This window comes from Lycium ferocissimum, chromosome 9 (assembly GCF_029784015.1).
Source record: "Lycium ferocissimum isolate CSIRO_LF1 chromosome 9, AGI_CSIRO_Lferr_CH_V1, whole genome shotgun sequence".
NCBI lineage: Eukaryota > Viridiplantae > Streptophyta > Magnoliopsida > Solanales > Solanaceae > Lycium > Lycium ferocissimum.
This window is the reverse complement of record NC_081350.1, coordinates 41,572,585-41,590,746: the sequence shown is the minus strand read 5'-3', so window position 1 is coordinate 41,590,746 and position 18,162 is coordinate 41,572,585. Positions and strand designations below refer to the sequence as shown.

The 18,162-nt window shown below is 34.1% G+C and overlaps 1 protein-coding gene and 1 long non-coding RNA gene across 7 annotated transcripts; both read left to right on the top strand.

Moving 5' to 3' along the window:
• The first annotated feature begins 3,583 nt into the window (after positions 1–3,583).
• LOC132030855 (uncharacterized) lies at positions 3,584–8,930 on the top strand. Its single transcript, XR_009408125.1, has 2 exons — positions 3,584–4,008; positions 8,418–8,930. It is a non-coding gene; the product is annotated as an uncharacterized LOC132030855 (long non-coding RNA).
• Positions 8,931–9,533: 603 nt separating this feature from the next.
• LOC132030852 (uncharacterized) lies at positions 9,534–15,074 on the top strand. 6 transcript variants are annotated; one of them, XM_059420614.1, is made up of 7 exons: positions 9,534–9,844; positions 9,953–10,080; positions 10,817–10,858; positions 11,166–11,378; positions 11,579–11,678; positions 13,579–13,649; positions 14,748–15,074. In XM_059420614.1, the coding sequence occupies exons 4-7, from the start codon at positions 11,181–11,183 to the stop codon at positions 14,931–14,933; spliced, it is 555 nt and encodes a 184-aa protein (XP_059276597.1). In that variant the 5' UTR covers positions 9,534–9,844; positions 9,953–10,080; positions 10,817–10,858; positions 11,166–11,180; the 3' UTR covers positions 14,934–15,074. The 6 variants fall into 6 exon arrangements, with proteins under 6 accessions (XP_059276597.1, XP_059276599.1, XP_059276596.1 ...); XM_059420616.1 differs by having other exon boundaries at positions 10,817–10,936; positions 11,166–11,234; XM_059420613.1 differs by having other exon boundaries at positions 10,817–10,936.
• Positions 15,075–18,162: the final 3,088 nt, after the last annotated feature.

The window sequence follows — 18,162 nt, the reverse complement described above, 5'->3', positions numbered from 1 at the left end:
CCTCACATCGTTAAGAGTATCCAACTCCTTATAAATAGCTTCCTTTTCTTCTCAGCTATCAATGTGGTACTTTGTTCGCACACCCAACAATCTCCCCCTCGAACTAAGTTTCACGTGGCTCATTATCATACCACGGGTCAGAGATTCAACATGTCTGTGTGCCACCCACACTGTCAGAGTATTTACGGTCACCGAAGCCCAAAGGCTGTGAATGCGTCTTCAAAGCTACGGGTAAAGGTCGTAAACCGGCCCATAGACGGCCAAAGGCACTAAGCCGGGCCCCACGCCACACTCCGCCATCTTCATACTCGTCCCGCCAAACCATTGGCTCTGATACCAGTTGTTGGGCTAAAACGGCCCAAAGATACTCTTAACATGATGTGATATTGTCCGCTTTGGGCCAAGCCCGCACGGTTTTCCCCAAAAGGCCTCACATCATTAAGAGTATCTAACTCCTTATAAATAGCTTCATTTTCTTTTCAGCTATTAATGTGGTACTTTGTTCGCACACCTAACACTCAGTTGTTTGGCTAGCTGAATTTTCACTTTTTTGATGAGGATTCGAACGCCCACGTTGTAATTCCCTTGCCCACCCCTATGTAATAAAAAATTTTTTATAAAAAAATGTCTTGACCTTAGTTTGCTTGGAGATTTGTAAGCTTTTCCACATCTTATCACATTATATTTTATGAATTTAGTGGCAGGCAGCTACTATGAACACAAAATTTGTGTTGGTATAATTTTTTAAAGAAATATTTGAGGTACATCTCTACATAATCGTCTTTTAGGAACTTTTTAAAAAAAATATGTTTGATGCATGTACTCCTCCAATAAAACAGATAAACGCACACCTCACATACTATAATAATTGAAGTTCTCATCCCATTTATAAGAAGGCCGTTTTTTGTTATCTTTACAAATACTACTATTTAAGTCACTCTGAGGTATGCCATTGTTCTCTTGATTTTATCTTTGTTAATTCCTATTTTTTGTTTTATCCATTTGTGTTTTTTGATACTCATATTTGTGTTTCTTATATTCTTTTCTTGTAGTATTTTGTTGCAGTGATTTTGCAGCCGGTTGCCACTTGCCAACTCTCTTGTATGTACAATCATTCATTGAAACGTTAGTTTCACGTACTCATCGTTTGATACACATCTTAATATTCATCTATATATTCAGATTCAGACGTTTTAATCTTAATAAAAATAAGTGAGATTTAGTCTTCTATAGATACAATAGTTTCTACATTTGTTTTTTTTCCCGTAATAATACGTGTGGAGGTAAAATAATTTATAGAAAGTTTGTTCTTTGTATAATACAATCTCCATCCCAATTTATGTGGAAGTATTTGACTGAGGCACATTCACTATATCAAAAGAGGCTTTTAGTGGCAATATGTTTTCCTTTAAACGGCAATAGTTATAGCCACTAAAACATTAATTGCTTAATACCATTAGATCCAAGGTCGCTAAAGCTTTTAGCGGCATTTATTGTTAGGGTTAAAGTTTGATATTGCCGGTAATAATTGATTCTAGAATATAATTAGCGGCAATTAAGTTATTGTCGCTAATTAATTGCCGCTAAATGCGTATTTTGTTGCAGTGATAGTTTAAGAATGAAGGGAATACTTTTGAAAGGTGTGGTCTAAATATCCAAACCCCTGATTCTTTAAGGGAAGATTGCTTAAAAGTGCAAGTTTCATTTCAAAATCCTTTCATGGTTGATCAAAGCCTGTGGTTCATGTAATTCCATTCTCTATCTGGTCTTTACTTTGCCAGATTACTACCTTGACTGGATGTAAGGAGAACTAGCAGATCATATACAAATCCTTATAGCTCACAGAGGGCGTCTTTCGACCTTTTTACTGAACTAGTATTAGTACCGGCGCGATGCGCGGTTGATATTAAAAAAATTAATTATATAAAAATTATAATAAGCAAATGATAAAAATTTACCGGCACTGGTAATAACTACTTGACATATGTCTATATTATATATATACTTCTTATCACCAAGTATTAAGTAATTATATATTTCCTCTTTAATTTATAACTTAACCAAAGTAGATTAATATAATCTATATCATATATCATATCATATATCATATATATATATAAAAGCGGCGCGCCTACCGACGTGGCGCTCTCATATCTCAGTATTGCTATTTATCTATTTGCTCAAATTTTTGGCTATTAATTCCATTTTCCTGTACGCACCCGTTTAAAATTTCTAAAACAAAAAAAATTGCAACGGCTTGTAAAACGGCGCATGCATTCCTTAGTTCAATAGGATGCCATTAATTAACGGTGCATGCCGAAACGGTGCATCAAATGACATTTAAAGCTTATCGCCAAAGCGGTCTGTTATACTTTGGCTGCAAAGAGAGTTTTTGTTTGTCGAAGAGAACGAGCCATTGTCTTTTATTGGTTAATATCTATCTATTGCTCTTTCCGTTTGCCAACCATGGTACGCACAAAGGTTGGAATCGAATGAATAGACGATAAAGCTAAAAGGCATACCCCTTCTGCAAAACGTCGACTAGGTCTTTTTTAGTTTGCGCAAGCCATGGAATTGGTCAATAGATGCGACGCTCAAGCAGCTGCAACGTTTTCTTTGGGCGGGGCGGCAACGTCTTCGTCTTTGTTCATCCTTCTGTTGACGATGTTGTGACCCGCTACATTGCCGCCACGTCTGCTCCAGATGTGGTTCATAGAGAGATAGAGAAGAAAGGAAAAGATGCAGTGATTGAGACAAATGAAGATGAAGAGACACGATCGTTCATCTTAAAGACATGGATATGGAGGTGATGAAGAAGAAAGTAATTGATACAATAAATGGGATAATTTCAAGCTCAAAGGATGAAGATCTTGAATTGCCATATACAGGTTTAACCTTAAACTGAATATATATATATACATCAAAGTTTTTAGGTTCATTAGTGAATTTTTGACTTGCGTGCTTCACTGATATGAAGAACTCACTTCACTGATATGAAGAACTCGCTTGCACAAAAGGTGCCGTAGTTTTTTTTATTTTTTCCACTCTCTATAGGGGATAAGGTAGTGTTTGATTGAATGATTACTGGTTCCCCATTAATACATATTTAATGTAGTGAAAGATATAATAACAATGTAAAGATATAAAATTGGTAACGAATCCAAAAAACAAAATTAGTAATCATGCATGTACCCAAGACATTTTTATGCAAGCATATAGAGAAATAAATAATTATTTTTCTAAATAAATATACATATTGTAACCAGATATATCTACTAAACAAAGATAACACTATAACTAATATAAAGTTCCTAGAATCATTTAATAAATTGTTTTCTCATATGTATATCTTTCCTTTTATATTTGTTTTTTTGTACTTCCAAAATATTCCTAAAAAGTTTCAAATTAACAAAAAAATTCAGGTGTTATCTTAGACCGCGCGAAGCGCGGCATATTCACTAGTATATATATAAAAGCAGGCAAAGGCCCGCTGACGTGGCGCTTTCTAAAGACAACAATCCTATTTATCTTTTACCACAATTTTTTGCTTTTTTCTCCCTCTTTTTATTTATTTTATTTATTATATATTATGTGATATCCTAAAGCCGAAAAGCCACCCTATTAGTAACCTCGTTTATTGCACCTGTTCAGTCTCCCTTACGTCTACAAGGATAACAACAGCTTGCTTTGTTTCTGTGGGCGGTGAAACATAAAAAGTCAAACCACAACCAACAACCCTAATCAATCTTCCTGTCATGTTTGGTCTCAACTTCTTCAAAAGTCTTCCCAAAAAAGAACAAACATTGTTCAGCAGCAAAAAACCAAATCCTGTAACGTTACCGTCTAGCCCCTCTAGGAGAAAGAACAGATTTTGAATGATTAGAAACAGAATCAACAGTACTCACTTCTTGATAGTGTGGCAGGTATTTCCGTCAACAAAAGAATTTAGGTTTCCCAGAGAACGCCCTTTTACTTTCACCCTAAGTAGAATTGCATTGATGTTTACTGGTTAGTATCTGTTTCTCTATGTTTTTCCTAAATTTTCCTATAAACTTTATCAACAATGTTTTTATTATGGAATTAGCATTAAACATTGTCTGTTGAGAAAACACAAAAACACCATACGCTTGACGAGATTAGCTAGAAATTTGTAAACAATACGCATGAATTTCAAGTTTGTCTCTAAATTTAAAAATTCACGGGATATTGTATTATGTTTTAAATTTAAGAACTCTGTTGGTATTGACATATTGAAACCATTACAACTGGGAACATTTAGTACCCTATCCTTCTTTTACCATAACATGGATCTTTGGTTGAAAGAACAAAATTTCAATACTCGCAGAAAAAATTATATGAGAATGTGAGGAACTTATTTATTTTGTTAGGAGTGTTGTTTTTTAAGGTGAATATTAATAATTCTTTTTTCTTTTTTAGGTTTTCCCTTCATATTCATTTATTTTATTTAGGAAGTTCAAATATCTGCATATTTTGGTCTTTTCCCGCTTCGTGTCTTTATATATTTCAAATTATACAAATTTGCTAAGCGAATACAGAGGAGAGGGAACAAAGGAAATAAAGAGGATTATGCATATGTTTGAAAGGATCATCTATCTATAAAAATATATAGAGTTGGTCAAGGAGGAGATACGTAAGGTTGAACCTTTCTTTAGCTAGGAAAGACAAAGGCCCGCTGACGTGGCATCATAGAATCACAGGATCGCTGACTTGGCATCATAGAATCACAGGATTTGCATTTATCTCTTTTTTCATAATTTTTTGGGTGAAAAATTAAAACTCACCCTCTAAAATTCAACCCCCCCCCCCCCCCCCCCCCCCAAATAGACGCCTCTTCGCCCCCTTGCATCTCCTCAAACATAGTCGAGGATTATACAACCACATCTCCCCTAATTTCCAATCAGAATCCCTATTCTGCCTCTTCTTCCCCAAATCATTCTCTACAAAACATATCAACTCTTCTTCAGCCATCCCTCACGCTTCGTCCTACACAACTCGCCCCTCCCAGGTATGCTTCTTCCCCATTCTAAACCGCTTAGAGTTTATTATCTTTTCCGCACACCCCATTAGTATTCGGTTTTTTTCCTTGCGCCACTCCTATCCGATTTTCGGATACTCTCTGAATATGTTCTGTTTGCCCTGGCTTTATAGGCATTTAGCGTTAATTCATGAATTCACACTTTTCATGTGTTTCTGGTTTGTTTACACAAAAGTATTCGCTTTTTTTTTTTTACTTCGCCGCTCCTATCCGCTTTTTGGAAACTCTCTGAATGTGTTCCGTTTGCCCTGGCTTTATAGGCATTTAGCGTTAATTCGTGAATTCCCACTTTTCATGTGTTTCTGGTTTGTTTACACAAAAGTATTTGTTGTTTTTTACTTCGCCGCTCCTATCCGATTTTCGAAAACTCTCTGAATGTGTTCCGTTTGCCCTGGCTTTATAGGCATTTAGCGTCATTTCGTGAATTCACACTTTTCATGTGTTTCTGGTTTTTTTACACAAATTGCATGTGCATTTGGAGTATATACTGTACGCTCCGATAGCCGTTAAAACTCTGACTGTATTCATATTTGGGGCCTCGATACGCTTACACTTTAGTCTGTCACCCGTTCCTTTCTGATTGCCCAAAAAACCTCTGAATTTATTCCATTTACTCTGGCTTTATAGGCTTTTAGTGTTTCTTCTTCAATTTACACTTTCCATGTGCACCTGTTTTTGTACACTACATGTGCATTTGGTTTATATACTGTACACTCCAATTGCCGATAAAACTCGGCCTGTAATCATATTTGTGGCCTCGATGCGCTTACACTTTAGACTACCTTACAACTTTAGGTACGTTGTGGGGCTTTACAAGCACTATTTCATTAGATACAGTTCTTCACCACAGGTTCGCTCCACCTATAAACTCTGACTGTATTCATATTTGGGGCCTCGATACGCTTACACTTTAGTCTGTCACCCGTTCCTTTCTGATTGCCGAAAAAACCTCTGAATTTATTCCATTTACCCTGGCTTTATAGGCCTTTAGTGTTTCTTCTTCAATTCACACTTTCCATGTGCACCTGGTTTGTTTTTATACACTACATGTGCGTTTGGTTTATATACTGTACCCTCCAATTGCCGATAAAACTTGGCCTGTAATCATATTTGTGGCCTCGATATGCTTACACTTTAGACTATCTTACAACTTTAGGTACGTTGTGCGGCTTTACAAGCACTATTTCATTAGATACAGTTCTTCACCATAGGTTCGCTCCACCCACTATTTCCTTACTCACAGAATTCGCAACAATTAGATTATTTTTTTTGTTCTCAAAGATCCACTGTGTATTGGCGTTATATACAGTTCCATCCCGTACGAGAACACTACATGACCATTGTCATCTTGCGCTTAGAGATTTAGCATTTATTTTTGTTTACACAGATTCCATTTGAATTTGGTTTAGATACAGTGCTATTTTTGTTTTGTTTATATTCAGTACCATCCGATTGCCGATAAAACTATGATTTTATAGTACCATCCCGCACAAGCACACCACATGACCATTGCCATATTCCGCTTAGAGATTTACAATTTAATTTTGTTTACACAAATTCCATTTGAATTTGGTTTAGATACAATACTTTTTTTGTTTTGTTTACATTCAGTATTTAGAGTGTTTTTTGTTTACACAAATTCCAATTGAATTTGGTTTAGATACAGTACTTTTTTGGTTTTGTTTATATCTAGTACCATCCGATTGCTCCTGATAGATTTAACTCGCACTATGGCTTTTCGGTGTTGGTCTTATTGTTAACTTAGTAGCTTCTAATTTCCATGCCCCCAATACAAGACTCAGCATTGGTTTCATTCTTATCAACTAACAATTGCTATCCTTATCTCATCGTCGGCAAATGCGCCAACTGGAGAACAAAAATATGATTTGATTAAAAAGGTGGGAGTTTAAGTCAAATTTAGAATATCTTAATAGAGTACCCAGTAAACCAGAAGATCAAATTCCCTTATAAGGCTGATTGGTTCATAAAGTCTTATGCAATACTCTGGGCCAATGAACCAGCAAATTAAGGGTATCGATTCCCTTATGTAGCACATTTGGTTTTTCAAAGCAAGGGAAGCACTTGAAGTAGGGACCAAATATGTTTTCCATAAAATAATCTAGCACTTGTGTGTCAAATACCTTGTAAAGATTTATAAAGTAATCGTTAAATGTCTCTCTAACTCCTCGAGATAGGTGTAAGGTTTGCATACACTCTACTCTTTCCAGACCCCACTTGAGGGATTACACCGGGTATATTGTTGTTGTTGTTGTAATTGTTAAATGAAATATCTACTTAGAAGTGGAAAAAGTGCTTCAGAACCACATATAATAGAATAGAGGACGAAATTAGCAATGGTTTAACCGTTTAAGCAAAAAAAAGGCAAATTACATGGGTTGCCAACATTCAAAAGCTTAACATGTACTAGGAAAATGGCACCTTCTCACTTATCCTAATAGTTCACACTTAATAATCTGACCTCTTTAAGAGGAAACAACATAAGAACAGCATTCTAGAGTCAAGTGGAAAGGCAAGACTTGACATTAAGAGAGTTTGTAAGAAGTATAAAGGCATAATCTCCGGATTAACATAATAAAGATAAATATGAAACTACAAACTCATTTGAAAGAGTGTTAATATTACATACTTTGGAGGGGAAGAATAAGGTCCTCATCACTCTACAATCTGAGGCAGCTGCTCCTTTACAAGCCAGCATTTTTAACTGTTTGAATGGGTGAAAAAAAAAAAAAGAGAAGGAGAAAATTTAGGGAAGACTATAGTAATATTTTGATACAAGAAATTATAATTATACAACGGGTAATTTAATGTGACAGCAAAACTGAAAAAACAAGAAAATTAACAGATCAGCAAACACAATCAGTCAGATTCCTTAGACTATTAAACCAGGAAGGAAAAGGGAAATACCCTTCAAGTGGATGCAGCAGGTTTCTTCACAAAATTCATTTGAATTTGGTTTAGATACAGTACCTTTTTTGTTTTGTTTATATTCAGTACTTAGAGTTTATTTTTGTTTACACAAATTCCTTTTGACTTTGGTTTAGATACAATACTTTTTTTGTTTTGTTTATATTCAGTACCATCCGATTGCTCCAGGTAGATTTAACTTGCACTATGGCTTTTCGGTGTTGGTCTTATTGTTAAATTAGTAGCTTCTAATTTTCATGTCCTTGATACAAGACTCAGTATTGGTTCATTCTTATCCCTAATTACAGTTATGCGCACTGTCAATAGTATTTTCCTGATTAAGAGGTTAAACCAAAAAATAGTACCAACACTTAGACATTTAGGTAAAAGTCAAGGACAATCTCTTAACCAAGTCGGACTGTATCTTCTGAAATAGGTATTCACCCATGGACAATTATATGTGGTTGTATCCCGAGCAACAGCAAGAGCGGGATTAACAATACCGAATGCTGACGATGACACGGACGACCCCACATTCATTAAAAATATTGTTTACAAAGAAGTTTTCCAGAATGTATGTCCGAGAGTTGCAGAAAACTAGGTATTTCACAAATAGTCTCAATTAGCAACAAGGATTACTATCTTATAACAAGTGGTTAGTTCATTATAATCAGTTTAGAATGCCATGTTACCAGATACAGATGACGATGCATAATGGAGATGAACTGCCAATCCCGATGAGCATAACAACATTTATGCAGCTCTGTGGCTTCAACTATCCAGAAAATGAAGAAGCGGTTCCAACGGAAAAGTGCTAATAAGTACTTTCACTATAAATAACTCGAAATTAATGTGGGCCTGAATTGATAATTGCTATAAAGTACATTATACCTGTTGTAATGAATTGGACAGATGACGTGGAAGTGAAGGCGAAAAATATTTCACTGTTGTACAATATCTAATAGGCTCTCTGATTAAGTGCCTAGGGTGTAACACGATTTTATTCGTTTGGTTTTTGGCCACTCGGACATGCAAAAGTTGGGATATGGAATTCAAAATTTTAGGAAGAATACAGTTTGTGGTACACCATCTGTACTAGATTCAACTACTGTTCAACGACTTTGACACTCTTTCAAAAAAGGTTATACCCAACAACAACTTCCCCATAAAAAAATAAAATTACAACATTAGATTTCGGGTATAAAAAGGATTTAACTGACCGCGCAACACCACAGGACATGTGTATTGGACACTAAACACAACACTTAAAAAAAAAAAAAAAATTACGACCCACTGAAAAAATTTGATACACTCAGGGGCGGAGCAAAAAAGGAAATAAAACATTTCCATGCATATATTTGAGCTACTTCAGATATGTGTCAAATCTTTTAATAATACAACACATTTAGGTTATTTGAATTAAACAGAGAATAGGGAACGATCATATGTAACCTTCATGAGGTCGGGCACGCGACGCTTCCGTGAAAAAGCGCATGGTGATTTACCTAGTATCTATATAAAAAGCGGTATGAAGCTGTTGACGTTAGCGCATAACAGATGCAGAGATTACATTTATCTTTTACCACAATTTTTTGCAAATTCCTTTGGAAAAAAAACCCCAAAAACATAGAACACTACCTTTCCTCGCTCGACGCAGCGTTTCAAGTTTCCCTCCTCAGTTATCTATCCAAATATGGCACTTCATCGGTGCCTCACGATTTCCAGTTAGAATTGGAATCAGCACGGAATTAGAAGACCTACACGTACATTCAGCTCCACAATTAAACCTCTTCCAAGTTTAATTGATAGATACACACATTGGAGGCTCTGGTGGAGTTGCAAACTTGACCGTTTATTGCTTCGGTAAAGTATCTATACTTGAGTCGTTCATGACGTTATTAGAAAACTGGACGCTGAGCCACAATCATCTTCAAATATCGTCAAACCATGTTATTTTTTCTTTTGTCGCAGTGTTGTGTCCCAACTGTTATCAACACGTTATTGGAGGATTGATTCCGAGTGGTGTTTTAAATTCTGAAGAAGGAAGTTACTTCTGACACCCATAGAGTGTCCGATGAAATGGCCCATAGGGAAACCTTGTGAACTGTTCTTAGCGCGTTTAATCTTTTCAAGCTGCATGTATCTTTGTATCTAAATTTTAAATGTAAACTACAACTTGAATAAGAAACACGTTCATATATCTTTGTATCTAACATTCAAATTGAAAGCCTATACTCACCATACATACATAAATAGGTAAATACGTATACGGCCATCAATTGCATTGCTATCTAAAATGAAACAGAATAAAAGAAACAGCAAATTCTCCCATTAGGAATATTGTGACTGTTCTTAGCGCATTTAAGCTTTTCAAGCTGCATATATCTTTGTATCTAAATATTATATGTCAACTACAACTTGAATAAGAAACACCTGCATATATCTTTGTACCTAACATTCAAATTGAGACCCTCTCTTCACCATACATACATAAATAGGTACATACATACACGAGTATAAATTGCATTGCTATCTAAAAATCAACCAGAATGAAAGAAACAGCAAATTCTCCCAATTAGGAATACATAAGTCACTCACCAGCTTGTGAACTGTTCTTAGCGCGTTTAAGCTTTTCAAGCTGCATATATGTTTGTAACTAAATATTAAGAGCCTGTTTGGATGGGCTTAAAAAAAGCAGCTTATACAGCTTAGCTTTTTTTAAGCTAAGCCAAACAGGCCAACTTATTTTTTTGGGCTTATTTTAAGCACAAAATGGCTTATAAGCTGGCCAGCCAAACAATCAAAAAAACTAAAAAGCCAAACGGGCTCTAAATGTCGCACTGCTCCAGAAAATGTCGCCAGTGATGCTGCGAAAGTGTATCTTCAGAAGCTATGACTTCTTTCGTTATATTTGGAGGACGAAAAATTTTCCCCCATTCGTTTCAAGAATCGAATGTGGTTTTTTGAATTTTTGCTGTCTTTTAGTTTTACAATAAGTTATGTTATCCTGTTTTATGGTGCGTGATTGATGGATGGACTATCATTTTTATGGTTACTAATTATTTATTGGTAATATTACTTCTTATTTGAAGAAGCATATGTGTTCTTACTGGGTAGTTTTCAAAGTCCTTATTATTTATGTCATGGCATTTGATTTTGATGGTGTTGTTGGATGTTTGATTAGGAACATGAAAGGAAGATGGAGCAAATTGGCTACAACTTTCATCAAAGTAGTAAGGCACCAAAAAAAAAGGTGATTACGCATTTCTCCGTACATGCCAGACACCTTCTGAAACAGGCTTCTAGAAGTTCAGGGGGAGACTTTTACAAAATTCAGCTCCGAAATTTTTTTGGCACAAAGAAGTTTCCAAGATTAAATTCTAAATGCGAATATTTGGTACTCGGTCACAATAAGTTAAAAATTAGTCGTGACGTTCACGTAAATACTTAATTGCATATTCTAAGAACTGAAACATACCTTTATGTTAAGACTATGCCGCTGTATCTCAATAATTGATATATACATAAATTATATCTTAACCAAGACCAGGTTTATGGTGATTGAATTCTCAAGTGTCACTTATTTTCCATGTGCAGGACGAATGTTTGGCGGATTATTGCAGACCATTTTTCCATCAACGGCACCAATGGATTGGAAGAGGCTACATGAACTCACAGGGAAGATACTACCTACAAGGTTAGTAAAAAAGACACTCATAAACTTGCCAAGTTTTTTCATCACACCCTCATCCTAAAGACTTTGTGGTTAACTCCAACGAAAGTCAAACATGCTTAGCTCTGCTTTCATTATGAAAAGAACAGGAATTGGAATTAGCTACTTTTTTTTTTTTTTTTTTTGCTAAGCCATCGGTAAGTTATCGACATCCAATAGGATTTTTGGATAATCAATCGCTAAATAGGATTCGCAACGGAATTTTCATCGCTAATTCCTTTTTCCTTTTTATAATCTTGGGAAATGGAAATACTGCTCCTGGGATATCTGTTCGCTTTCTTTAAGTAGAATAACTACTTCTGAATCTTAAAAATAGTACCCTGTCTAATACATTCGAAGTCACATGTTGAGTTTAAGCTAATCTATTGTCTATGCAAAGTCAATTCGACAAATGGTTGTTTTATGGAACAGATGTGTACTACTGCAATAACAATAATGCTGTTTTATTAGCAACATTTATATTATTTTAGAATCTTTAGACCTTAGCTATCATTTTTTTCAAAATTAGTTGAACTTCAGAATCTTTGAAGTAAGTCATTGTCTTTAATTATTGATTTGTGGGAAAGTTGTGTCTATGGGGTTTGTTAAGGGATATCAGGATTATCTTCACGTCCTGAGATGACGTTGAGATGCTTCACCTGATTACTTTACACTAATTTTTTTTTGTTTTGTTTTTTACCTTTAAATAGATTTTACCTTGTGTAGCCGAAACTTTTTTTAAAACTTCAAAATCTTTCATCACTTAATTATGCTAATCAAGCTGGTGTTAGTCTGAAGTTGAGTTCTTTATCCTTCAACAATATTGGTGGTCAGTCTACCTTGTGAATGGTGCACTTTTAGAGTTCAGGTTCAAAGACAATAATGCTATATTTTCCTAACCACAGTGTCTAAATATTTTCTTCAACTGGTAAATCACACGCTTATTTAATTGTCTTTGGTGGTGTGATTTTTCATGCCATATGGTTAAACAATACCCATAGGAACGATACCTGTAGGAACATCCCACTCACTAACATGGACCCAAGGATGCATATGTAAGGTTATGCAATGCATTCAAGCTATGGGATTTATTCATTCCAGACAAACCCCGACTCTTGGACATCAAGATTTGTATTTGTTCCTGAAGTAGAAAATGAAATTGTTGCATGTATTATATTTTGTGTCATGTGAAGTATTTTGTGTCATTCGTGGTAAGAACTTGTATTTTTTCCATGCCGTCATCTATATCTATATATATATATATAAAAGCAGGCCAAAGGCCTGCTTATGTGGCATACCTTAAAAATCAGGAATTTAATTTATCTTTTTCCTCCGTATTCCTAGGTTTCCTTCCCTCTTTTTGTTTACCTTTAAAACCGTTGCTTTGACTTTATGCGTCCCTTCGGCTACAGCGATATAAAAACAACTCAAATCATAACTGCTGCTTTCTCTTCTCCTAAATTTCGGTGGAAGTTTCTGAATTCCCTTGAAGTTGTAATTTGGATCTTCAAAAAAATGATGAAACAAAATGGCAATTCCCTTATCCCCGATCGAAATTTGTTTTCTCGAATTGCCATGCCAAAAGAGAAACTGCCCCAAGTGCTGATCAGTCTCTGAACAATTGATCACAACCATGAGAATTTTCTGGTTCGATATTTATCGATCGGTTAAATGATCTGTAAATTTATCTTTTATAGTATCTGAATTTCGTAACTCAAACGTTTCTTTTGGTGGGGACTATTCCGAAAATATTCCTTTCGTCATCACTGTGCTAGCGAGTTCCCAGAGCTTAAGTCCGTGTTTTATCAATTCAATGATCTTTAATATTTTGTCCTCCATGAATTTGTATTGACTTTTGACTTTGCGGTGATGAGAACTTAATTAGGCAATCGTGAGGGCATCGGAAGTGAGGCAGAGACTACAAAGAGAGAAGAAATTTTGTTGGAACTTGATCAGGTAATTGAATCTCATTACAAACTATTACAGTTTATGTTTACTTGAGTTGTTGAATTAGATGAAACGTGCTTTATTTTTTTCCAGAAATGTTATGGACCAGAGAAAGTATGATTTAATGCCTTTGATTTATCAGTTCTTTTGTATTACAAATGTCGAGTTATAAAATGACAATAGGAATGCTAAAAAATCAGATCATGCAGTACTTCTGCAGATGTTACACTGTAGAACTTTTAACCCAAGTAAAATTTCAACTAAACTCAAGATAGGTATTCCTTCGAAGCATCTCCTATTTTATTCCTTTCAAATATGACACAAATATGTAGAGGAATTGTCAATATGTTGCATAACACTTCTTACTGTTGTAGTTTAGCACCCGTTGAAAAAGCTTGTGTCGTCAGATATACACGTAGTTGTTATTATATACCATTTAGGTTACTTTAAACAGAAAAGTTAAAACATGATGTTACAGATGAAAATTAGTTTTTGTTATGTTTCTTCTTTTTTTATGTGAACTAATTTATAAAAGATTGCCTTGCTTATATCTCTTGCAACTACATTTATGCCGCAAATAAATATAAGCAGTAACTTGTAGGTATTCTTCGAAGATACTGAACTACTATTTTGTTTGATTAAATGCTTCGCCATCTTCTAATTAATAATTTCGCCTATCAAGGTTAAGAAAAAAATTACACTTATCAAGTTTACATCTACTTTTATTGACAAAGCTGTTTCCTTTGATATATGCCCTTGCCCTGTTTTCATGGATATATTTTTCCATTATCTAATTACTTAAGGCTCTTTCAACAATTAGAAACTCATTGTTGCATTAAACTAGCTATTTCATAGGTACGTTGATATGCTTATGTTTTCATAATAAACCACAAGAATATATAGATCGTGCACAACAATTTTGATCTTTTAACGTAGAGTGTTTCTCCGATGGATAAAACAAATATAGATCACGTGCACCAACTTCTCTAGATAATTGTTCAGATAAATTTTAATGCTTACTTTTCCAATTTTACTACTTTGTTGTTAATCCCAATTAATACTGCATTTATCTTTTCATACAGTAATTAAGCTGCCTGAGATGTCTAGGATTTTGACGGACATGAACAGCTCACAAATGCGGATTCAATATCAGAAAATATAAAAATAAAGCAAGAACAACTAAAAACAGAAATTTATACAGGAGTTTTGCTACATCCTTCATGCAAAGAAGGACAACACATATATTGGTTTTTGTATAAATATTATGTTCTCACATGCATGACTTTTGAATAACATTGTTAGGTATGAACTCTTATTAATGCCATCTTCTTTCTACTTTTTAGCTTGTATGGATTCCCTGTCTCCTTTGTTGTGGTTCATAGTGCAAAACAACTTATTTGTTGAATAGAAGTATCCATGTTATATTGTTGTGCTCATCCTGAGTCTCCTTCAACTTTGGTTTAGGGTGTGTATTGAATAATGTTTTTCCTTGGAATATCATTTTCTGCATCATTTGCAGTGTTTGATATACAGTTGACATATGAAACATTACAAAGTGGAGGATTTGTGAATCGTAAATTAATTCCCAAATCTATTTAATTATATTATGGAGCTGAAGGAGGTGGGAGGAAGAAAGTAAACAGGACTCAAAAAAGTCCTTATGAATTAATTGTTCAAGCAAGAGAGCGGAGATGATTGCTTTCCTTATTAAAAAAATCCGAACACTAGAAAGTAACAGGAATCAAAAAAGTCTTTATGCAACGTCCCATTGATAGTTTTATCTACACACCAAAAGTAAACATCGAAGAGGCAATAAATAAAAAGATAGTGAAAACTACTGTTATGACCCTCCTCGCCCAAGAGAAATAAGCTTCATTAGTGTAAAATATCTAATGGATTCTCTGATTGACATTATAAGTGAGTAATGAAAAATTGAAATGTCAGCATTAGAATTTTGCTATATAAAGGATGTAACTAAACTCGCTACTTTTGAACAATACCTACGCGATACTTAAAACAAAATTAAATTCAAAGAAACTGCAATTCAGAACTTCCGATGAGATAATTTGGTATGTTCTAATTATCAATCAAAACTTGTACATTTTTTGTACACAAAAATAGAGAATATGACATTGCAAGCATTCATTAGAGCTTCTTTATATATGTGTCTAAATTTTTAACAATAAATGACCTTTAATTATCTACATTAAATGGAGATTAGGAAATGATCATGCATAACCTTAATGAGGTCATTTACCACCACGCGAAGCGCGGGTAATTTACCTAGTTTAGTATAAACACCGAGTGTGGATAAATTATTATCATCAAAGCCTACTTAATACCTACACTAAGTTATACATAATGCTGGAATTTCTTTAATCTATTTGAGATTTGACAACTGATTTCTTTTTTGAGACATTATAATTTTAAAGTCTGATAGATCATAATATTCTAACAAAGTGTTTATGTTTTATTTTATTTAAAAGAAATAATTATATCAAAAAGTCATCCACTAATTTTTAATTGTTGCCCATTTTTCTTTATTACTTTTTCACTACTTAATACTATTAAACTGTCAATGTAACTTTTTATTAGTTTGTCACTTGATTTTATATTTTCGTCCAATGCTCTTATTAATATTGTCGTTCTAATCTTAGGCATTTCAGTGTCTTGACAACACCCTTGAAGAGAATAAGAAAAAAATCAACAATTTCGGGATTTTGAAGGACAATGTAATCTGTTATTTATCATGCTTCACATGGTTATTAAATAAATTAAAAGAAAATATATGATCAGAGTCTTAAATTTTATATAAAAAGGATAATCAATCTCTCCTAATTGATTAGTTGTTTGTATTATATGGAGTGAGGTGAACACTTCTTTCCCAATTGACATTACATTGATCAATAATCAACTAAGTAACCTAAAATAGAGAAACAAATTATAAACGGTCCTTCTCTAATCATCGGACCAAACCACCAATCTCAATCTTTTGTCATATAAGCAAACTTTTGAAAATCTAACAAAACGGACCACGTCATATTATGAACCTATTCGTTTTTTTTATTTAGTGCAAGTGGAAACCAACTTTTATAGACAAAGAAAAACATCTTTTATTAAGAACAAATATTACCTTCCTAGTTGCGCAATTTGTAACTTTCACATTCAAGCAAAAAATGGGATCCAAATGATACCAAATTTAGAAAAAAGCTAAAATTTGAAAAACAAACAAAACCTAATAACCTCAAGCAAGATCCATTGTGCAATTTTGATTTCCCGTCATTTCCAAAATAACCATATTCTCAATTCCATTAATACTCCTTACACATTTTTCCTTTATCATTTTTGTTTATAGACCTTGTTATCTAGTGGTACTACTTTTAACGAAAATTCACGCCCTAACGGCAATGAAATCTTTTACTTAATAACTTACCCTTACTTAAAGTTCTTATTGCCTTGCATTTCAGTTAATCCTTATCACAATAAATTATTTTTCTATTTGAATAAAGAAATCAATAAACTTACCAACTTATTTTTTCTCAAGAAAGAAACACACTGCGGATAATTAAAATCATTTTCAATAAATGATTTTCTTGGTCCAAACCTATGTTGTGAATATAGTGTTGAACCTCTCATACGTTTCTTCTTCTACGGAATCCTCATTGTGAATTAGTGATAACATCCCATCAACATGCTTGGTCTGTTGATCTGCCAATACCTGTTATTAAAAGGATCAAAAAAAAAAAAATCAAGAAAGTCAATCACCTTTATATCATATTTATGCAAGACCCCAAAATAATATGTATAAAGGAAATATAGATGCATGTAGTACAGAGTTCCCAAGTTATAATCTGAAAAATCAAGCAATGAAAAGCAAAAGCAAGCAGGACGTTTGAGAATCAATTGATGGCAGAAAAGTAGTGACTCTGGGTATTTATAACTCTCTTTTTGCTTAATAATTTGCACAAAAATAAATATTCTATAATTAGATAATTATTGATTGATATCCCAATATTTCACACCTTATATATGTGCCACTTCGCCTTCTTTGTAACTTCCCCTTAAATCTCTCTTAATTAATTTACCCCTTTAATCTTTTTTAATTTACCATATGATTATATTTAACTGATTACTTAATTACCTCCATAAACGGGAAGGTTTTCTAGACTCAAATAAGGTAGCTGTTGTTTTTCCTCTAATAATGACTACTTTTTTAGTGGCAATATATTTTCCTTTTAACGGCAATAGTTATAGCCACTAAAACATTAATTGCTTAATGCCATTAGATCCAAGTTCGCTAAAGCTTTTAGCAGCATTTATTGTTAGGGTTAAAGTTTGATATTGCCGGTAATAATTAATTCTAGAATATAATTAGCTGCAATTAAGTTATTGTTGCTAATTAATTGCCGCTAAAAGCGTATTTTGTTGCAGTGATAGTTTAAGAATGAAGGAATACTTTTGAAAGGTGTGGTCTAAATATCCAAACCCTGATTCTTTAAGGAAGATTGCTTAAAAGTGCAAG